The sequence below is a fragment of the Galeopterus variegatus genome, unplaced genomic scaffold (genome assembly GCF_000696425.1).
Source record: "Galeopterus variegatus unplaced genomic scaffold, G_variegatus-3.0.2 Scaffold6087, whole genome shotgun sequence".
Taxonomy (NCBI): Eukaryota; Metazoa; Chordata; class Mammalia; order Dermoptera; family Cynocephalidae; genus Galeopterus; species Galeopterus variegatus.
The window spans coordinates 75259-98630 of NW_007732198.1; the positions used below are offsets into that span (position 1 = coordinate 75259).

Genomic DNA, 23372 nt, shown 5'->3' on the forward strand with positions numbered 1-23372 from the left:
ACCCCAACCTAAGACAGGCACAGTTCCCGAGAGGTTCTCTTGGCTTGAAAAAATAAAAAAGTGGGACCTGTCCAGGGCCAAAGAGCCCAGTCATAGCCTGCCCAGGGTCATGAAGCCCTGCCAATAGCTCTCTGGCACTAAAGATATAAATGCTGTGACCTTTCCACCCTTTTCTCCTTCTTGCTGCTTGCATAGCCCTAGGCATAGATCACCACTGCTTTGCTTTCGATAGCTGAGAAATGTTCCATTTCCTGGAACGATTTGCCCTGTGGTTTTTCCCAGAAAACATCTGCATACTTTCTTATCTGCTGATTCCCTCCTGCTGGCTATATAAGCTGTGACCTTCTGGCTAAAAAATGAGACTTGATCAGAATACTGTCTTGTCTCCATTTCTCTCGTCTCTTGTTCCCACCAATTCCTATTCTCCTCTCCAGGGTCCGCATTGAATATCCCATGGGTCAGGACACAAAAAGTGCTTATGGATGCTTATAGTAGCTTCAGTCATATTTGCCAATCACTTCACACATTTTCTTTTCTAGACTAATTCAGCAAGTTCTGAGGTTACTTTGGGGCAGTGAAGTCCCACTGAAATTACAAATTAATGAGATGAGATAAAATGTCACAAAAAGGAGATTAAAATATGAAATATGATTATTTGACCTCATATTACCTGCAATTCTGATGATGTGGGTTGCAGAATGGAGCTTGTTTGTGATAGACTAATGGTGTCCTAGTTCTAAACCCCAAATTAGACCCAAGCAACAGTCACTGGTGGTGAGGAAGCTGGAGGTTACCACCTAATAGGGAAAAATCAGGCTCTATTAAAGTGTATTGGAGATCCTACAGTTTATGAAGTGTGTAGGACCAGCTCATGCTCCAATGCCCCCAGTCAGGTAAGTCTCTGTTCTTCCCATGGGGGACAAGGGAGAGAGTGAATAAGGGACAGAAATATTCCACTGAAGATCTCTGTTCAAGGAGAGAAGCCAGTGAATGTGAGGAGCAGTGTCCTCACTCAGCATTTACCAACCCTCATGAGAAAGGCAATTCTGTGCCTGGACACTGCACAAATTAAGGAATAATGCAATTGAGACAAAGTGGAACTTAACATGGTTTGCAGACTGCACATTTGTCTCTATGTATCATCCAAGAAAATTAAATGAGACCATTTTTCCTATACAAAAATTCCATAAACAGATTTCACTGAGGATGCACATCCCACACTTGCAACTGCAGGGATCACAATGCATCTGGACAGGGCTCTGCACCATGTGCTGCTCATCTCAGCTCACAATGGTAGTTCAGCTACAGATATATTTGGGACTTTTGGGGTATTGCAGATCTTTTTTTGCCTATATGGCATGAATGGCTTGCCCTCTGTATGCATTAACAAAGAAAGGACCCACTTGGGACTGGACTGAGAAAATAGAATGGGCCTAACATGCTACAAAGAGAGAAATACTGCACTACATGCTTTACATGTAAAGCCTTTTGAATTAGATGTACACATAACCCAAGAATGGTCAGGATGGAGGTTGTGGGAGAGAGAAGATTGATTCTGAATGCCTATAGAATTTGGTCTGAAGTCTGGAAGGGTGCCGAAATGCATTATTCCCTGATAGAGTAACAGTTAGAAGCTGTATATTCTGCCCTGATGGCTGCTGAAGCCATCACAGAAACTGCCAATGTCCTAGTAAGGATAACATACACCATACTGGGTTGGTTGCACATGTGGGCTACTGTAGATTGCACTAACATTAATAAAGCAAATATATTTCATAGGGCCTAGCCTCCAAAGCCCTGTAGTTTCAGGTATAACCTAACTTTTTAAAATTACCTATAGGAATGTTAAGCTTGCAAAGGACAGGAAACTTTCCCCATACTAACGTCTCTGTTGTAGATAAAGAATTGTAACACAGCAAAATTGCTGGCTAAAGGACAGATGTCCTTGGTGCAGTTAACCTACTGATTGATATGTTAAGAAAGTTGCTTGATTGTTATGTAAATATGCTAAGAAAATTGTTGTAGGGAAAGAAAGTTTTTGCTAAGAACAAGCTTTTGTTGGTGTACTGACTGAGCTTTTTGCTAATTGCATTATGGAATGTCACTTTGTTATTTCACTGATGTTACCAGCCTCTATTGTTAAACTATATTTAGCCATAACCTCTCCTATGTTCCTTTCCTATAACTTTCTGACCTGGAGAATAAATACTGAGAAAGAAACCCAGTCCAGGGTTAATCTTCTGAGGAGGAATGCCTCTCTCTTGGGGGTTTCTGGAAATTAACCCCTTTGGGGTTTTCACTGCCCAGAAGAAATGGGCTTTGAGTAATCCTTTGCATGTCCATCACCCTGGGGAAAGGTGACAAATGGGAGGTGACAGGCTACCAATCCCAAAACAGGTGTAGCTCAAATTCCTACTCTGTCCAAATAGGGAGCATATATAGGACAAAGAAGCACTGTGTCAATGAGTCCTCTCTCTAATGATTTGCAAACTGTGCTAGGACCAGTAGAGGTTGTAGAGGAAACCTTGACACAACCCTTACCCGTGGAGGTGAAGGCCACACCTTTCCATGAGGGACAGGAATATGTTGCAATGCAAGCTTTGTATACAGGTGGCTCCAACTCGGCATCCTCAGAATCATGGATGGCTGTTGATGTCCAGTCCTTAAAAGATACCATGTCATATGAAAATGGTACAGGGCAAAGCAGTTAGTGGAATGAATTGAGAGCAGTATTGGACGAAAGTGAGCTGAGATGCTGGGCACTGATCAAGCTTTATTAAAGGGAAAGAATCTACCAGGCTGCACCCAAAGTTGGGGGAAGACTAGGGCTGCCCTCAGAATGGAAGGCAGCAGCAACAATGGCAATGTGAGAGTTTACATAAGCTGTTGGTAGTGAAATGTATGGGGGGGAGGGACCATTATGTTGATGTAACTTGGTGGAGAACTGCACCAATGCGGAAGCTGGAATGTTGTTTCTGTGTAAGTCAGGAGGCTTCTCATAAAGGGAAGGGCAGAGAGGTTTGGTGCTGGAGTGGAAGACGAGGCCGGTGGCTATTTTGTGCTTATTGTGTGGCACAATGGTGCCAGTCACATCCAAATCCATCATTCCTGCCTTTTAAGTATAAGAAGAAGGGATATCGGGCGAAGGTCTCATTCTTCTAAAGCTACTTCCTGCTGGAGATGGGCAAAGGTATGAAAAAATTAAAAGATTTATGTTGGAGGGTAAAACAATTAGGTGGCGGGGTACTGGTTTCGTGTGGGGAGGCTGTATTCCTCCAGGGAAGGGTCGCTGGTTCTGAGGGGCTGATGTCCTCCTTGCAGGAACAATTCGGTGACCTTTTGGTTGGTGAAATCCTGTGCACATTCCTGTAAGAAATTAGAGAAACACCAAAAGAGACAGTGACCAAAGAGTAGGCCGAGTCCCAGCACAGTTAGGGGTCCTAGGTGGGGCATAAGCTTGGGTATCTAGGGGTTCAGTGAAATGGTTTAAATTGTTTTGGATCACCCCAGACTCATTTATGTAATAACAGCATTTCTCCCTAAGAAGAGGCAGGTGCCTCCCTTCTCGGCTGTAAGGAAGTAAAGGGCCCAATGGTTCTGTAAACTGACTGTCACGAGTGAGGTGACCTGTCACTGGAGGGAGGAGGTGCTGTCTATGCTCAGTTCTTCTGAGAGTTTTTTGGTAAAATTGAGAGGCAGTAGCAGGGCCCGCTGTGCCAGTCCCAGTTTCAGGAAGGATCCCTGCCACAGTTAAAAGGTACAATTAGTGCCCTATGGGAGCAGGGGCACTTCCTGAGGGGGAGCGAAGTTAGTCCCAGTCCCGTCTCCATTCCTCTTTCTGGAGGGTGATGTCAGGGACGAGTTAAAAGAACATGCAATAAATGTCATTAGGGAACAGGAAACACGATAACGTAGTCTTACAAAGGAAATATATTCTGGTTTTAGGGCATGGATGAGGAGGGGGTAAGTGAGTCGCAGCATTTGGTGTCAGTAAGGCAGAGTGTGGGCAGGCCCCACACAACGTTGACAGTCCCCACTGAGGTGACATTAGAGGAAAGTGAAGAGATGTTTGTGGAAACGTTGTGTCCTGCATCAACAGGGAGGGGGGTGACCACAAAATGTTTCTCATGGTGTGGGAGACAGATGAGTCACTCGGGGACCAGTCTGATTCATTGAGGACATCATCTTCCCTGTCCATGTTCCAGGTAAGGGGAAGCAATGAGATAGGGTTAAAAACACGGGGAGGATGCAAAGAGTTAGGGAGCCCAAAGAATTTAAAGGGGACATTGTCACACTGATATTGCTAAGAAGCATCCTACCGATAGGAGGTAAAGAAGTGCAGGAGAAACCTTCCTATAATGTTACACTCTTTGGGGGAAGCACTTGCTAATCCTGTGGCGAGTACTAGAACAGGTAGTTTAATAAAGGTTAGGGACACGGGGTGGCATATACTTATCAAGTCCCACAATGGCGAACCCATGACAGCAGGTCAGTACCAGTCTTGGAGCAGCTCCAGCGTGAAGGACGTGGATCAGGCCTGCAGGAGTGACAGGATAATCACTGGGGGAAAGATCATCCTTCTTCTGGGATTGGGGGAATAGCGAAGGTCCCGGAGATTTTCAGTTTTGTTGGTCCTAAAATGGCTGAGAGGTTGAGAGGGTGCATAGTAGGAAAAAGGAGTAGAGGGTAACCTCGTCAGTGGTGTAACCGCAGAGGGCGCCCTGCCAGGCTAATCAGTTACCCACTCAAGGATGTCTTCAACACTGGAGGTGGTGGGTCAGGACCAGTCTTGGAGCAGCTCCTGTGTGAAAGATGTGAAGCGGGACTACAAGAGTGAGAGGATAATCGCTGGGGGAAAGATCATCCGACTGGGATTGGGGGGAGAGTGGAGGTCCTGGAGATTTTCAATTCTGTGGGTCCTAAAATGGACAAAGTGTAAGGAGATGTCTGGTTGGAGATTGAGCAGAGGGACCCCTCTGGCTTGGTGTTAACAGATTCTTTGGGTGAAGTCTCAGGTGCTAGTTTTACCAAGGATAATTGATACCAAGGGGCCTTTCCTAGTACTTTTACTGCCATGCGGGTGGTGAGAAATACTATATAAGGCCCTGCCCAGCATGGTGAGAGGGGCTTTGGGATTTAGAACATAATATTCACTTGCTGTCCTGCGCTCACTTTAAAGTCTGAGGGGCTGGTGGGGAAAGGATGAGGTAATAGAAGGCTGGCCTGTTCCTGAAGAAGATCCCTAATGAGCGAAAGAGTAGGGCGATACTGGCCTAAAGGCGATGGACTGGAAGGGAGAGGTGTGAGGGTGAGGGTCTGCCATACAAGACTTTGCGTGGGGCAGCTCACAGGCAAGTGAGTAACTGGTGGGGAGGCCAAAATGAAGGATGATTTCTGAGGTGACAGCATGCGTTACTGCTGTAGCATCCTCTGAAGTGCAGGAAAAAGCCTCAATCCAACCTGTAAAGGTATCTACTAAGGTTAGAAGATAGCGTGTCCTCTTATGGGGAAGCATGTGAGTAAAGTCAATTTGCCAATCCTTGCCAGGAGTGTATCTTCTGGCCTTGTTGGTGTTAAAGGACTGAACTTGGAAGCTACCTTGATTGGAGCAAAGAGTACACAAAGGACAATTTTGAATGATTTGTTTAATAACTTGGCCATGTGGGGAGAATAATATAAGGGCTGAAGAAGGCATAGTAGGGGTTCATAGCTTATATAAACTGAATTATGGAAATCTGAAATGATTTGCTTAGCTTTTGTGGTAGTGAAGACATAGTGACCAGAGAGAGTATAACAGTTGTCCTTCCTCTGCGCCCTCAACTGTTGGAGGTGTTGTATTCCTTGGGGTGTGTATTGGAATAAGGGCATAGGGACCATGAGAAGGACCTGAACAAGAAAAGAAGAGGGGGGGCCTGATGATTGAGCAGCCTGTTTTGTGGTTAGATCCACCAGTTTGTTTCCCTGGGCTATGGGGTCATTGGAAGTTTGGTGTCCTCTGCAATGTATAACCCCAACCTCCTTTGGGAGCTGTGCAGCCTCAATAGCTTGTGTTAGATTTACTGTGGTGTAAACTGCCCAGTGAGTGGGAGTAGGGGTTGCTCTCCCATCTATGAACTGTGTAGTGGGATGCCGGGAGATGTGTGGAAAGGAATTTAGAAAGAGGTCTAAAGCCTCCCTGCAATTATGTTTAAGGGTCATGAGTGTTTGGGGATGAGAGTGCCTGGATTTAAGGGAGGGCAATGTTTAAAAAAAAAAAAAACTGGGAGTTTTCAATGAATGTAAGGTGAATAAGTTGTAGGTGGGAAGGGGAGAAAATTGACCTGGTCTTATGGCTGAGAAGGTCTTGACTGTTGTCCAAAAGTTAGTTTTGGCCTTGGGCAGCTCCTGCCAAGGCCCATAAACATGGGGCCCATCCTTGAGCTGTGGGGAGAAAATATCTCCTGTCTTTTGTCCCAAAACCCCAACTACCAATCCTTGGGTTTTAGTGATGTATAGAATAAAAGGATGAGATAGGCTTGGGAGAGATAGAGCTGGGGCTGTGAGGAGAGCAGGTTTTAATTGCTGGAAGGGAGAATGAATGGGCTTTGTGGGATCTAAAGAAATGGCACGATCCCCTTTGGCTGCCCCATAAAGTGGTTTTGCTGGCACGCTAAAGTTAGGAATCTATAGGCAAAGATACCCTGCAAGCCCCAAGAAAGAAAGGATTTCACTTCACCCTCTGTGGTAGGAGTACGGAGTTCAGAAATTAAACTCTTGTGACCCACCATTATTTCTCTGGTGTTGGCGGTGAGGTGGGCTCCCAAATAGGTGACTGATAGAGCAGAAATTTGGGCCTTGCTGGGAGACACTCGGTATCCCCTGGAGGCCAGGAAATCAAGGAGAGCAACAGTGTGGGCCTGTGAATCCTCATAGGAGGGGCTGCAAAGGAGGAGGTCATCTACATATTGTATCAAAGTGCTAGAGGTTGGGGGAAGTTCAGATAAGTATTGAGCTAAGGCCTGACTGGAAAATTGGAGGCTATCCCAAAACCCCTGAGGTAGTACTGTCTGGGTGAGTTGTTGGGAATGACACATATCAGGATTAGTCCTGTACTAAATGGTATGAGCTGTTAGGCTTTATAAATGGAAGGACTGGTGTATTAAAAGGCTCATGGGTAGGCTGTAAAAGATGAGAAGGAAGTAGTTTGTGTACCATGGGTTTTAAGCCTTTTAGGTGTTTGTTAGCAATGGGGTATGTGGGACATTAGGGAACAAAGAGGGGTTCAGCAATTTAACAAGGATGGTGCATAGCAATGGAGGGAGAAGTGTCTCCTACTATGGTATTAAACTTGTCCAAGGGTGAGGGTAAGGTGGAAGCCTCAGGGGCCAGGTCTGGGGCGGCCTGTAACAGGAGTATTGTAGCTGGAGTTAAAGAGTTTAGGGTAAGAGTAGCTTTGAATTTGAAAAGAATGTCCCATCCCAGTAAGGGGGATGGGCATTGAGGCATTATTAAGAATTTGTGTGTGAGTTGGGTGTGATGTAGGGTGCAGGAAAGGGGTTTAGTGATCATGGGTGGTATTCTGATCCTTTGACCCCTGCTATTGTGATAGAGGATGGGTTGTTGGTCCTGCATATTCAGGAAGGGTAGAGTAAATGGCCCCTGTATTTATGACAAAACAGATTGGCTTACCTGCCTCAAGGTGAGTTACCCAGGGCTCATGTGTGGTGATCTCCATGGGGGCCTTGGGCCCTGGGCATCATCAGTCCTCCTCCTGGGCAAAACTGAGAAGCTCTGATTTGGATGGCCATGACGCCAAAGGCTGTAGGTTGGGGACTGGGACACTCCCTCTCTGGTGAGAGGCACAGTCAGCCCCCCCCAGTAACCTGGCTGTTTGCAGAGAGGACAAGACCCCTGATGGGCCATGGATTGGGACATGCTCAAGCCCAGTGGCCTGACTGATCATATTTGAAGCAGTTTCCATGTGGCTTGCCCCTAGAGGTAGCTGGCTTTGGAGTGTGTGAGCCTTGGATAGCATCAGCCAGGAGCTGGTATTTGGCCTGATCTCTTTAGTAATGAACTTTTTTCTCCTCCTCCTCTCTATTGTTTAAAACCTTGAAAGCAGCATTGAGGAGGTCTTGTTGGGTAGTATTTGGACCATACTCAAGTTTAAAAATCTTTTTTCGAATGTCAGGGGCTGATTGGGTAATGAAATGAGAGTGTAATAGAGCCTTTCCTGGTGGGGTGTTTGGATCTATACGTGTGTGTTTATGTAAATCCTCAGAGAGGTGGGTTGGGAGTTCAGTGGGATTTTCAGTGGATCTCTGTGATCTCTCTAATCTTGTCATAATTGACTGACTTGTGAGTAGCCTTTTGGAGGCCATGAAGTAGGTGTGTGATCATGTTATTCTGGAGATCCTAATCCCCATGGCTGACCTGATTGTCCCAGTTTGGGTCTGTGCAAAGAACAGTGGTGGCTCCCACAGGCTGCCTACTAGTTTGAGCATGTACCTGAGCCACCATCCAGACCTACTCCCTGTACATGGACTCAGACACTTCCTTCCATCCCAGCCAATCACAGAAGGGTTATAAAAGGCCGGAGCTGAAGCGGGGTTGTCACCTGATGAAGGGGCAGAAGAGGAGGAGTTGGGCTGAGGACGAGCGTCTGGAGGCCAGTTGTGGGGAGCGGACGGAAGAAGTGGAGGGTCTGGTGGAGGATTTGGAGCATATGGAGGTATTTGAGGTGGCCCATACAGGTAGCAGAGTAATCTGATGGATCAAAGGATTGATCTGAGTCCAGAAGGGGAGGTTGAGCATGAGCTCAGAGAATTTGAGACATATGACAGTTTTGACAGAGAGAATTCTTTCAGAGATAGGAGGAGGCCTGAACATAAAGGAATCTCTACAGCCTTTGCTGTTCTGGTGACAAAAGTTGCCTAAATCTCTGAGAGTATCTAAATCAAGAGTGCCATCTTGTGGCCACTGCGATCCATTGGAATGAGGTGTTCAAATTTTAATGTCTCCCTAGAGGCCGAGAAATTGGCCAGGAGACAGCCCAGTGGCATAGAGCATGGCGTACAGTAGAGAGTGGAGGTTTGGATTGTGGGGATCCCATGTAGAGGGTGAGAAAGGGAATGGGAAGTCTTGGTAGGAGAAGAATGCAACCAAAGAGCGTCCTCCTTCGTGTGCATCTTCTTTTTTTTTTTTTTTTAAAAAAGCCATGACCAGCTAATGAAGCATCCTTCAGTAGCTGGGAGGCAGGAGAAAAGTTCCCTCAGCCAGGTTCCTGGCTTCCTAGAGACCGGAGTCATAGAGAGTAGTTGGGGGAACTCATAGAAGTGGGCAGGACAGATCACTGACTCGCATTGAATTGAGGGCAGTGTTGGATGCATTGGTCTGAAGTGGGAAAAGTAGAGAGTCTTGGAGTACCTGGTTTCAGCAGGTCTGGGAAGGGCAGCCAGAAGACAATCAACCCAAGAGAGGGGATCAGCAGACGGTCTGTCCAAGATCCTTTCCATTTTGGCACCAAAATGAAAGAAAGGGAGCCAAGATGCCAGGTACTGATCAAGCTTTATTAAAGGAAAATAATCTACTGGGCTGTGCCCAAAGTGGGGGGCAGCCTTGGGAAGCCCTCACATTGGAAGGCGGCAGAAGCAATGGGATTGTGAGAGTTTGTATGAGCCGTTGTGTGCAAAATGTACAGGTCGGAGGGACCATACGGTAGATGCAACTGGTTGGAGAACTGTGCTGATGCAGAAGCCTGAAAGTTGTTTCTGTGTAAGCCAGGAGGCTTCTCATAAGGGGAAGGAGGGGGGATTTGGTGCTGGAGTGGAAGACGAGACTGGTGGCTATTTTGTGCTTATTGTGTGCACAATGGCCCCGGTCATGTCCAAAATCCATCAAGTATAGATGGTGATTAAAAATGAGCCTGGGCCATTAACCATTTGTACTGACATCTGGGATGTATACAAGGGTTTAGCCCTTTGGATTTCTACTTGGAAATACTCATGGTGGACGGTGGACAACCAACCCCTCTGCAGACAATCCATGTGGCAAGTTTTATGGGAATTAGGACATGTGAAGGAAGTAATTCTTTTCCAAGTCACAGGACATTTCCCCTTAGCCAGTCCAGGTAACGATGAAGCTGATGCCTTGGCCAAAGTAAGATGGCTGGAGAGGGACCCAGCTATTGATGTAGCCCAGTGGTTACACTGACAAATGTAGCATGCTGGCAGCAAAACCCTGTGGATGGCGGCTCAAAGGTGGGTCCTACTCTTAAAATGGAAGATATAGTGAATGCCTGTCACATTTGTCTCATGTGTGTTCAAGAGGGTCCACACCCCTAATGGGTGCTGCATACCGATGGGCAGATAATTTGAGGATGGTTGTCTCTGACTCGATGACAAATGAATTACATGGGACCACTGCCAAGTTCAGAGAATTTCAGGTATATCTTCATATCCATTTATATGTCTACTGGTCTTCTGTTTGTATGGCTCTGTAAGGCTCCAGACCAGGTATGCACTGTGGAGGCATTGAATTTCCTTATGGCCATTTATGGTTGGCCACTGGACACAGAAAGTGATAATGGAACCCACTTTACTAGACATGGGGTTCAGTGGTGGTCTTCCCAGTTGTCCATTCAGTGGAACTTACATGTGCTATATCATCCCCAGGCAGTGGGAATGATTGAACGATACAAGGTCTTCTGAAAAAGGGACAAAGCCTATCTTCCCAACCTCCATCCCTGAAGGGGTGGATATGCTGGTTATGGCCAACAATCGGGATCTTAAATGAGAGACCCCATAAGGGCAGGCCCTCTCTAGTGGAGGGTCTGTTGCATAGAGCCACAGCATCTGTTCCTGCAACCATTCTTTCCAGGGTGGTAAATTGGCATGTATTTCCCCTGTATTGGTGCCTATAACTTTTGTCTTTTTGCCCATAGTCTTCTTGCTGCCAAGACCATAGTTGACTGGGCATGTACATATGCACCGAGTTTCCTACCAGTGTGGCTGCAGGATTCCTGTGGGAGATCATCCCGGTGATGACGGTTAACTGGACCTGGCCTGAACAGAATGTTGTGTGTATATTCCTGATTATTATCATAATGTTACGCAGGCTTTGCAGTAGCTAACCAGTGAAATTCATGCTGTCCAAAAATGACTGGAGACCCCCTCCAGGAATGGTGGGTCAATATGTCGTCCCTCTGGAGGTCGGTGTCAGCTGTACTGGCAGAAAGTGCCTCTGTTTTGTTGGCATGTTGCTGCAGCCTGCATTGCTGCTGTGTGGTCTATGGATCCAAGGGTCAGCCATCCTTGCTAAGAGACCATCACAGAAGACTCCAGCCATGTATACTGTACAGCAAGAGACCCTGAAGGGGAGGAGTGTGAGGAAAATGGAGCCAGTATAGACAGGCCCCTCAACTCATACCTGGCCGGGTATGATTCAGCATATCCATTGTAAACAAGTTCTATGAGAGGAGTTTGACTGTGCATGTGTGCCCATATACTCCTTGGCTTGGTGCCACTATTGCGTATTTTGGTATTAAAGACAGTGGCTCTGCTGAACCACTGGATGGCAAAGCTGACATCAGAATAAAGCATGTCTATCCTCTTATCAGCTGCCACATCTTTTTTCAACTCCTTGACTAATGACCTGCACAGGCTGTGGCAGAGGGGTCTGTGATCCAGCATGATAGGAAGACACAGAGGGTCACAAACTGTCTGATCAGAAACTCATGATCCTAAACCTCTGTGGGATCCAGGATGTGGGTAGAAAAACTGGAGCTGTAGTTGAAGAATTGCTGAAGACTCAGTGTGGGCAAATCTGAGAGTTGGGTGCACCCCAGGAGGACAAACTTAGGTATTCCCGAAGCTTTTAAACTCTACCTCAGGGGCCCAACTAGGTACTCAAAGAAAATATCATAAATTAATTTTCATGTTCCTGGCAGAGAAAGGTGAAAGAAGCCATTCTGAAATACAAAGAGCATGACATTTTTTATAAGAAGACCTGACCTCAGTAGAAACTAATTTACCTGATCCCAATAGATTGGGGTTTCATGAGAGCATAATTGATCTGAGAAAAGAAAACAACCAACTCCATCCTCCTCCCCCCAAGAGCCTTCCATTCTCCCATAAGGGAAGGTAAAGGGAGAAGCACTTGGGAAGGTCCCACCCAGGACACAGCTCACTAAAGGACAGAACTCATCATAGGACTGTGCACTGCTTCCCTACCCCACACCTTACCCACATCAACAGGGCTTCTGTATCATAACAGAGAAAAACTAAAGCACCGCATGCACCTTAGACACTATTTAAGAAGTCTCTATGAAAACCAAGTCCACATAGGAGACAAAAGCAAGGACACCAGGGGGCATTTTGTCCAGCATGTGGCCTGTTCTGTCATCCTCTTTACAGGGTCATTTGGAGGGACACAGTTTTTAATTAATGACTCCAGCCTGTCAATATTTCTTTTTCCTGGATCATGCTGTTGTCTCATTCCCTCTGCATGTGGTTTTTCCTCTTTTCCTGAAAGACATGTCAGCCATAGGTTCTCTGCTCAGCACCACATGAGGTCTCTGCCATCAGTTCATCTTCAGTACTGAGTCTCAGATCTCCTCCTGCACAGGGGAGAGTTGACAGGAATTGAGCAGGGCTCTGGGCCCATGGAGTTGAGTGTCTAGGGACAGATCAAGTGAAAAATTACACAATAGAAGACAGAGGGTGATATTATGGTGAGTGTCTGTGGGATACTTGGGTAACAGCAGAGATTGGGCAGGGATCAGGACTCCATCAGCTGGTTCTCATTATCCACTTGGGTTCTCCCCATAGAAGCTGAGAGACACACCTTACCACAGCCCATAGGGCTGCTGTGAGAGACCTAGCTCAAAATTCATCCTAGCAGGGCTCTGATGGGTTTTTATCTGTGTGCTTCTCATCCTGAATCCACCACATGGAAATATAAGAGATGTGCCTTGGCCTCAGTTTGCTGCTTCTCCATCCAAGACACTGAGGGATTGACAGACAGTGGGACAAATCCTGAAACTCAGTGTCTGTAGTGTGCATGAGGGTCCAGAGGCTAAAGGGGGCACATGGACCATGGGGGGCACTGCCTAGGGGGCACATGGACCAAAGGGGGCACTGCCCAAGGGGGCACATGGACCACGGGGAGATGCCCTGGAGGAAGGTCATAACCATGTGGAGGCATGTGTACTTGACTGAGCCCATTTAGGGACAGTGTACACCCGGACTGAGCTAACATTTAGGGAACATTACTCGTGATCAAAGGAAGATAAGAATCCTTACAATGATTTTTGTGTCAGGAAAGAAAACAGGTCATGCTAAAACCTGAGAAACGAAAGGACCACAGTGAATGGAAACATCTTATCTACAAATGAGGAAAGTTACTTATTCTGTGTTGCCTGCAGTGAGAACATGAGAACTTAGAGTCACAAACAACAAAGCAGAAAATGACCCTGAGGGGCATCTGAGAGTCAGCAGAGCAGAGGAAACCTCAGATCCCAAGAGGAATCCCCCATCCCCTCTCTGCACCTGGCCCATGGGGCACAGGAGCTGGGTGGGCTTTGAGCATACTCTGAAGCCCAGGCCCCTCTTTTATCCTGCATGTAGGTTTGTGTCTGGGCTCACACTGACTTCCTTTGACTGTGTGTCTCACACAATAATACACGGCCCTGTCCTCAGTGGTCACAGAGCTCAGCTGCAGGGACAACTTGTTATTGGATGTTTCTCTGGTGATGGAGATTTGGCTCTTGAGGGATGGGTTATAACCGGTGCATCCACTATAACTGATGTCTCCCACCCACTCAAGGCTTTTCCCTTGGGGCTGGCAGATCCAGTTCCAACCATAGCCACTACTTGAGATGGAGAAGCCAGCGACTGTGCAGGTGAGGGAGAGGGTCTGGGAGGACTTCCCCAGTCCTGGGCCTGACTCCTGCAGCTGTACCTGGGACAAGACACCTTAGAACAACAAAAATCAGTCCATGTTAGTCACATGCATTCACAACCATCCCATAAACCCATGTCTGACACCTAAATCATTCCCCTTGGGCAGTTGTCAGCAGGCAAAGGAGAAGACCCCACAATTTCATTTTCTATTAGACCTCAACTCTGCCTTCCCCAGAGACCTGAGCCCTGTCTGAGGACAGATCTTTGAGTTTCTACAATGTATGTGTCTACATTTACCCTGGAATTTGAAGGAAAATTTGCATGTTGCAGAGTTCTGTCCTTATAGTTGGTGAGTAACTGAGGTGAGACACTGTATTTTTTGAAGTGTCTTTATGATTTCTTTTCATAAAATTATTTGTCATGTGGGCTGGCCCGGTGGTGCACTCGGTAGAGTGTGGCACTTGGGAGCACGGCGGTGCTCCCGCCGAGGGTTCGGATCCCATATAGACCATTGCCGGTCGTGGTACGGGCGTGACACCGAGGGTTGCAATCCTGTTACCAGTCACGAAAAAAAAGACAAAAAGGAAAAAAAAATTATTTGTCATGCAATTCTTGGATGGGTGAGAACTTGATGAGTTTGAGACATGAGAAATGGTGCTCCAGCTTTCTTAGCCCAGTGATACCTTCCTTCAACCCCTGCCTTCTCCTGTGCTGTCTTGGATACAGCCCAACTCTCCCTCATAATCTCAGGCTCTGGGTCTTCTTCCCACAGTTCTGATCCCAGCACAACCCCTGCTTTCTTTCCCTGGACCCTCTCCTGTGATGTGGTTCTCATCAGCCCTGAGAGCTTGTTACATTTTTACGTTGTTGCTGTTCCATGAGCTCCAGGCCTATCTTGTACTCTCCATCCTGTGATACAAGACACAGCACATCAGAACCCACAGAGCCTGCAAAAAACCGCTTCCTGTACATGACACAGGAAACTGACTCTCACTGTTTGGGAAAGATAAAAGGACTCTTTTAAATGCCCCCTTCCCAGAGTGAATCCTGTGCTTCTAAAGTATAAAAATTTACAACCTAAATTCAGTTCTCATCCTCATGCTATTGATGTTATTCCTTCATTTCATCCAGTAATCTCATCAGAGATGCAGACTCGTAAAAATATCAGTTAATGGTTAATGTGAAAGCAGTAATCACATTCCTACTATAAAAGTTTACAAAACACATTTCCCTTTGATTTCTGTGTTTGGGCCCATGACAACCACTCTATGAATGTGGGCACTGCCCACTGTACCACGGCCCACCACAGAGAAAGAGGCCAGGGGCTGGGTGGATGCTGTGCTGTGTCTACTCCTGTGAGCTCCCTCTCAGTTCCAAGGACACATCCATGTCACAAAAGGACAGCCATTGAAGGGTTCTGAATGGATTTTAAGTCAGGAGCTCTAGATGGACACTTTGAGGCTGATTCTTCAATTCTTGTTAACTCATACATTTTGCTGGAGTTTTTTCCAAAATGTAAAAAGACATGATAAAAAGAAAAGGAAAACAAACACACTGAAATGAAAAGGAAGTATCAGAACCAGAATAAGATATGATACAGTTTTTGGAATTAGCAAGGAGGAGATTGAAAATAACTATGTGAAATGTGCAACTGTATTTCAATTTGTTTCCAAACCTTCAGTTGAATCTACAGAGACCTAGTTGCCCACCTCTATTTGTCCAGAATAATTTATCAGGATGCTCTGCCTAGCATAGCAAACAGCCCATCATCTCAGTGGAATAAAGTTACAAGAACAAAGATCTACAGGTTGCTCGTTTCTGTTCTAATGTGTTCAGGAGGGAAGATATGGTGAGAAGAGTGTCTGATTCATAAAGTCACTCAGGAACCCAGACTCTCACTCGTTTGAGACCCAGAATCTACAACTTGTGGGCTGATGTTTAATAGAAAATAGAATGAGAGGGAATGTGAATTTCATGTGGACTATTTCTTAATTGTTGTAAAGACACTTACCATGAGATCTACTCTATTAACACATTGTAAGTGCACAATATGGTACTGTTAACTGTGGGTGCAGTGTTGTAGAGCAGATCCCCAGAACTTGTTCATCCTGCGTAACTGAAGCTTTGTACCTGTTGAACTTTAATTTAATTAGCCATCCTGTGTGTGTGTGTGTGTGTTACAAATGTATATATTTCCTTTGGCATGATTAATCATATGCTTCTGACTTATATTAGAAGATCAAAAAGCATGTTATCTGTGATCTCAGTATGAAGCAGGACAACAGGTGTGTGGGTTGACCGGAGTGTAACACACTGAGCATGTGTCACCTGTGTTTCTCTCTCTGTGTACACACACAGACACGCACATACATGCACACACTCACCACTGGTCTGTTTTGATCATCTACCTGGAATGATGCCTCTGATGGATGCTGAGCAATTCCTTCTAACAGACACAAGTGTGAATCTTTGCAGTCCTGTTCTGAGATATCACAATTTATAGGAAGAATCTCCAGAGCTACAAAGTGGGCAGGACAACACTGTGTGTTTTGGAGAGTTAGTGCAATGCACACTGTTTCTTTTATCATTAATATCCTGCTAGACTCATATACATGCTGGTTATTAACTCATAATAAGGGTGTTTGTGTTTTATGGATGGATCTATTTTTTAAATTATTTTAACAAAAAATGATATTGAAAATTTGATAAGCAGGATTCTTACACCACTGAAAAGAGAAAAGATATTCAAGAAAAAGTCTTATATAGAATGTCAGAGAAGTCAGAAAAAAAACTAGCATAGAGAATTTTATTGTGCTTTAAATGAAAAAAAATATACACAATGATTATACCAATAATAACCATAATTAGCAGCATTGATATATTTAATGAATCACTAAGCAAAGCCAAGCAACTACAAAAAAATAATAAAATTACAAAAATGCAATGGCACTGGAGACCAGGAGAGAGGTGAATTGAGATAATTTTACATCTTTGATTTAGGAATTATAAAGGGATCAAAGTTTTGAGCATCACTAGACCTGGATAAGACACAGATTTGTAAGTTATTCTCTTTTGAAACAGCAATATAGGAGAAAGAAAGAGAGAGAGAAACAGAGGGAAAGAGAGTAAGCTTTCATGGTGGAAAAAGGTAAGATATTCAAGAATCAGACCTAGAAGGCAAAACAAAAGGGAGCATGGATTGAGAATGACTTTAAGGTCAAAAGGTAAGACACCATGACACGTCAAAATGTTCCTGCAATTTTGTTAAATTTATCTGCCGTGAAAAGGAATGAAGTTCCACCATTCACAAGAACATGGATGAGCTTGGAGAAAATTATGCTGAGTGAAGTAAGCCAAGCACAGAGGGAAACATACCACATGTTCTCCTTTATAAGTGAGAGTTAAGAGAGAAAGAAGGAAAGAAAGAAAGACCACAGTGGTGCATTGGTCTTGCAGAGGGAAGGAGCAGACCTAGTGTTGCAGAATGGGGTGTAGGAAGGACGGAAGGTGAAGGTGGTCAGGGATTAATTGAGTGGGGGACACAGAGAGTAATCACAATTTGTAGTAATGGGTATGCTGATAGTATTGATCTGGCCACCACATCTTGGGCACAAATGGTGATGGTCAGCTTTCTACCGTACGAATATTCATAACAAATAAAAATTTTAAAATATTGAATAAGGAAAGTAAAAGGCAAAATGAGAGCTTTCATTTTAAAAGTGCATGCTTTAGCAATATTTGCAATGCAACGTTGTAAGTATTTGAATACAAGATGGTTGGGAATGCATGACCAGAAATCAACAACAAAAATACCTGCCAGAGTAATGGTGACATGAAAACTCAGACTTTATGACAAAGGCTATATTGAAGTTACATTATGACTGAAGATAATACTCTAAACTGCAGGGCTGTTATACTTGGTAACAAATCAATCACCAGGTTATATTTTGTTCAGGGTCTTCCCATCAGACTTTCTAACATGGGATAACCAGTTCAACTTCAAGTGTAACAGGGTCATGAGGAAATTAGTAAAAGATTAAAAATACTCAGCAACACTTTTAATTTCCTCTTTAATTATAAAAGTGAGATTGACACTGGGTGAATTGTTATTTGCATATTACATTGTCAGCTCTTTGAAATTTACATTCAACCTACATGATAATTTTAGAGATTGTGGCTGTGTGTAAAAGAAATGCACAAATGATTATTTAAAAATATTTCTACTATTCTGACAGTCAATTGAAATGGATAAATACACTCTGCTGTCTGTGTCCAGGTTCCTAAGTAGAAACCTTGGCTCCTTTGATTATGTGATTTAGTAATTTTCCCTAAAGGTGCTTTCAGTGCAAGGTTCCTCTCTCCATCGTGCTTCAGGTCTGTTCCCAAATTTTTAGGCTCAGAGATATTTACATGTGTCTTCTGACCACTGAGAACACAAGGGACGATGATTTTAAGCAGAATACTCAGCCATTCCCTGACTGTTTTCTTACCCCAGCCTTCCATGGGCTCATCCACCGTAGTGCTCTGCAGCTGCTGGGGCCATCTGGACATTCTCTGATGTCAGGAGCCATAGAGCCCAGCTGCCTGCCTGTCCAGAGCCAAAGAGCCTGCCCAGCTATTGCCTTGAGGCCTCAGAGCCTTGTTTGCTGTTATCTTCTGTCCCTCCCATACCTGTGCACTATGGGTATAGGTAACTTTGCAACTTGCCATAGATAATGGGAATTTTCCATTTACCAGAACAACCTGCCCTGCAGTTTTCTCAGTAAACCATCTGCTGCTCACTTCCTTATCTGCTGATTCAATCCTGCTGGCTGTATAAGCTATGACCTTCTGGCTAATAAATGAGACTTTATCAGAATACTGTCTTGTCTCCATTTCTTGTGTCTCTTGTCCCATCCAATTCCCACTCCCCCCTCCAGGGTCTGCATTGAATATCCCATGGGTCGAGACACTCTGACATATGGTGTGTGAGTTGTGAGAAGGGTCCTGGCGTCAGCAGCTGCCATGTCCTCAAAGAAAATCTGTTTTCTCCAGAAAGTTTCTTGATGGCTGCTGATGATTTCAAGTTAATGCTAGTTAAATGTTCGTATTAGTCAGCTCTACAATATAGGCAGATTGGTTACTACGTTAAACCAGCTCTTGTGGTGAATCTTTACAAAGAGAGCTGAGGTTGTTTTTGGTCATATGTAACCCATCAACAAGAAAATCCTGGGAATTTTCTGAAGGTGGAACATGTTATGAAACAAACCTCAAGGACTCTTTGGACATCTCCAGGTGGATTTTCTTCAACTTCCTTCCATTATTCAGAGGATTTTAATATGTCTTATTCACTACCTGCCTCTTTTCTCTGTCTTGAAATAATGCATTGGAAAAATGTTATATCTCTTTCAGTTAATAAAAGCTGCTTTATTTGGTGTTTTCAACCTGCAACATGACAACAATTATGTAATGTGAACTTGTCAAAATTCTAAACACAAGAGCACACTCATATACACATTTAGAAAGTTTGCTTCTGGAGTAGTACATGACAAATGGATGCTTTGCAGACAAAAGGGTGAAGACACACTTCACAGAAAGAAAAAAAAATGTTCTAACAGTTAAACGGAACAGCAGACATAAAATAGCAAAAGCAATCCAGAGCAAGAAAAAAGTAAAATAAAGCCTGAGGCATTAAAATACCTGCCTTCAAATTAAATTACAAAGTTGTAGTAACCCAAACAGCATGGCACTGTTGTAAAAACAGACACATGGAACAATAGAACAAAATAGAGAACTAGAAAACTATCCACATTCTTAAACACAACTGACCTTTTTTTTTTTGTCGTTTTTCGTGACTGGTAAGGGGATCACAACCCTTATCTTGGTATTGCCTGCACTGCGCTCAGCCAGTGAGTGCACCAGCCAGTCCTATATAGGATCCTAACCTGCAGCGGGAGCATCACTGCGCTCCCAGCACTGCACTCTCCCGAGTGTGCAATGGGGCCGGCCCCCAACTGACCTTTGTTTTTTTTTTTTTTTTTTGTATAATTTGGGTCTTTTTTTTTTTTTTTTTTTTTTTTTTTTTTTTTTTTTTTTTTTTTTTTTTTTTTTTTTTTTTTTTTTTTTTTTTTTTTAGCTCCCACCAATAAGTGAGAACATGTGGTATTTCTTTTTCTCTGCCTGACTCGTTTCACTCAGTATTATTCTTTCAAGGTCCATCCATGTTGTTGCAAATGGTAGTATTTCATTCGTTTTTATAGCTGAGTAGTATTCCATTGTGTAGATATACCACATTTTCTGTATCCACTCATCCGATGATGGACATTTGGGTTGATTCCAGCTCTTGGCTATTGTGAAGAGTGCTGCAATGAACATTGGGAAACAAGTATATCTTCGACTTGATGATTTCCATTCCTTTGGATATATTCCCAGGAGTGGGATAGCTGGGTCGTATGGTAGATCTATCTTCAGCTGTTTGAGGAACCTCCAAACCATTTTCCATAGGGGTTGCACCATTGTGCATTCCCACCAACAATGTAAGAGAGTTCCTTTTTCTCCGCAGCCACGCCAGCATTTATCTTTCGGTGTCTTTTGGATTTTTGCCATCCTAACTGGGGTGAGATGGTATCTCAGTGTGGTTTTGATTTGCATTTCCTGGATGCTGAGTGATGTTGAGCATTTTTTCATATGACTGTTGGCCATTTGCATATCTTCTTTAGAGAAATGCTTACTTAGTTCTTTTGCCCATTTTTTGATTGGGTTGCTTGTTTTTTTCTTGTAAAGTTGTTTGAGTTCTTTATATATTCTGGATATTAGTCCTTTGTCGGATGTGTATTTTGCAAATATTTTCTCCCACTCTGTTGGTTGTCTTTTAGCTCTGTTAATTGTTTCTTTTGCTGTGCAGAAGCTTTTTAGTTTGATATAGTCCCATTTGTTTATTTTTCCTTTGGTTGCCCGTGCTTTTGGGGTCATATTCATGAAGTCTGTGCCCAGCCCTATTTGCTGAAGGGTTTCTCCTATGTTTTCTTTGGTTTGGAGGTTCCTCAAACAGCTGAAGATAGATCTACCATACGACCCAGCTATCCCACTGCTGGGAATATATCCAAAGGAATGGAAATCATCAAGTCGAAGGTATACTTGTTTCCCAATGTTCATTGCAGCACTCTTCACAATAGCCAAGAGCTGGAATCAGCCCAAATGTCCAACTGACCTTTGATAAAGGCATCAAGAACATACATCGGAGAAAGGACATCCTCTTTAGAAAACAATGCTGAGAAAACTGGACATCCATGTGCAGAAGAATGAAACTAGACCCGTTCTGCTTGCCATATACCAAAGTATTAAATAAATTTTGAGTTATAATATTTCCAATTATAATGGGTTTATTGAGATGAAACTGCATTATAAATAGAGGAACATCTGTATAGGTGAACTCATTCATGGCTAGGAATTTTTTTAGTGAATATGTACACAATGACTTTGGGGTAATTATACATAAATTATGTAAATTTAGTTAATGTGAACCATGACATCTCTCTGTAGTGATTTCATATGATAAAAAGGGTCAACCTCATTGGCACATTTTTATTGTTCCCTTAGAGACTTCTGTCCATGTGCACACATGACATAGTTCTCATGGAGACAGGAGAGATGGTCTGCTGGGGCTTGCCTGATTCTTCAGAAGGGTATTTCACAAGAATCATTTCCTTTCTTGTATAAAAGAGGATATCATCATATCTGTGTGTGACTATTTGGAAAGTCATTCATGTCCACATTTGGTAAGAGTGAACTGTGTCATGAAACTAAAACGTCAAGTGTATTAGTGTCTAATATTGGGAAAGTAAATTATGCGGATACATGGACTGTTGAAATACCCAAGCCTGGATCCATTCAGATCTGGTCTTCTTGTTTCAGTAGTTTGGGATTTGTGTCATTGTTTAGTCAGTTCCAGTCACCTCTCTTTGCTTTCTGCTGAAATAGCAACATATAATAATCTAGAGACTTTAAGATTAAAAAAAAGTGATTCAAAAAATAACCTGAGTTTGAGGTAAGGTACAAATTACTTTGTTGTACATAGTAACACAGGCAGAAGATGTGAATAAATGCTAAGATTATGCTCAAATTATTATTATCTTAATGCAGAAGATTTTCTGCATTTCTTAGACTTTTTAGAGACTCACATTGAGAACATCGAAAGAATATTATTTATTAATGACTCATAACTTTGTAACACAATTGTAGGCTATTAACCTGGAATTGCTATTCCAGTGTTAGCTTTTCCTTAGAATGGAATCCTCTGCCTGATGTAAAATAGCCCCAGATGACAGCAATTATTTCACATATTAGAGCTCATAATTTAGCCAAAGCAGGAAATAAGCACACGTGATTTTAAAATAGTGCCAGTCTGTGGGACAATTTGCAAAGAAAGGGGATTCTCACATCGTCTGGAAAACCCATGAAAATAGACAAGTTTAGGAACTTTTAGAACCACTCCTACATCCCAGATGCTCTGGATGCCCTCAGGACACAGATGCATCTGTATTCACCTCAGTAGAACTCAGGTCATTTGCATATTCATGTGGTAGAATCAATAACTACCTCAGCCTGACAGAAGATTGATGGCACGTGGGCCATGCAGCAGTGAGATGCTGATGGTCTGTGTCCTAATCCTTGTTGAGGATATGCATCTCCTGCCTCATCCCTGAGGTCTGGGCAGGCAGAGCTTCTCCCTGTGAGGAACAAGCCCCCACAGGACACACTCTTCAATGTGAGAATACATTTGAATGGCATAGAGACAATGGGGATCATTATGAGCCCACCTTTGTCTGTTTTGCTGAGCAGTTGCTTTGACTCTGACCTGGTCCCACCAGGCACCAGAACAGACCATTGGTAACTTAGAAAGAGTGACCATTGACCTTTCCACATGAGTGTCCAGCAGGGCCCACAGGTGGCTGTGGGGTTTATTGCACACTCTTGAGTTTGTTTATCCTGTACATCACTGGTCACTTGGGCTCCCAGATTTTTAAGTAGGAAGACTACTGATTCTCAGACTAACCCCAGTATGCAGGAAGAATGTGTAATCCAGGGCTATGTTTCTTACCATAGTCACAGTAGAAGTTGAGTGGGGCTCATCATAGACTTGCATTTTCCAAAATATTGCCTATGAATTGTGTTTTGAGTAAATTTGAGTCTTATCACAAACTCCACATCATAGAATTTACACCGTAATGACATGCTTTCCATTCGTGCTCATTGCTCCTCATATTACTGATTTATTTATGACCAACTCAGGTTCATTCATGTACCACTTTCTCTGACTTATCACTTCACTGTCAAACACACAGCCCAGGTGACATTACCAAGACCTGAAATGTGAATGCTCTATTCCTGGGATCAGAGTGTCACCCAAAATTCTGCACCATTTGAATTAATAAAACCATCACTGTGTTGGAGACCTGTAGCCCCACACCCCTTCTTGTGTGACCAGGCCTACGTGACAATCTGCTTGTGTCA

The 23372-nt window shown here is 43.8% G+C and overlaps 1 pseudogene and 1 gene segment (V, D, J or C); both read right to left on the reverse strand.

The window, feature by feature from the left end:
- The window catches only part of LOC103605807, a 16367-nt gene extending 13690 nt beyond the window's left edge, over positions 1-2677 (reverse strand). Inside the window, 1 exon segment of the V gene segment in view lies at positions 2542-2677. Within this exon segment, the coding sequence occupies positions 2542-2677 (136 nt within the window).
- A 12037-nt stretch (positions 2678-14714) lies between these two features.
- LOC103605808 overlaps positions 14715-23372 on the reverse strand; it is a 28049-nt pseudogene continuing 19391 nt past the window's right edge.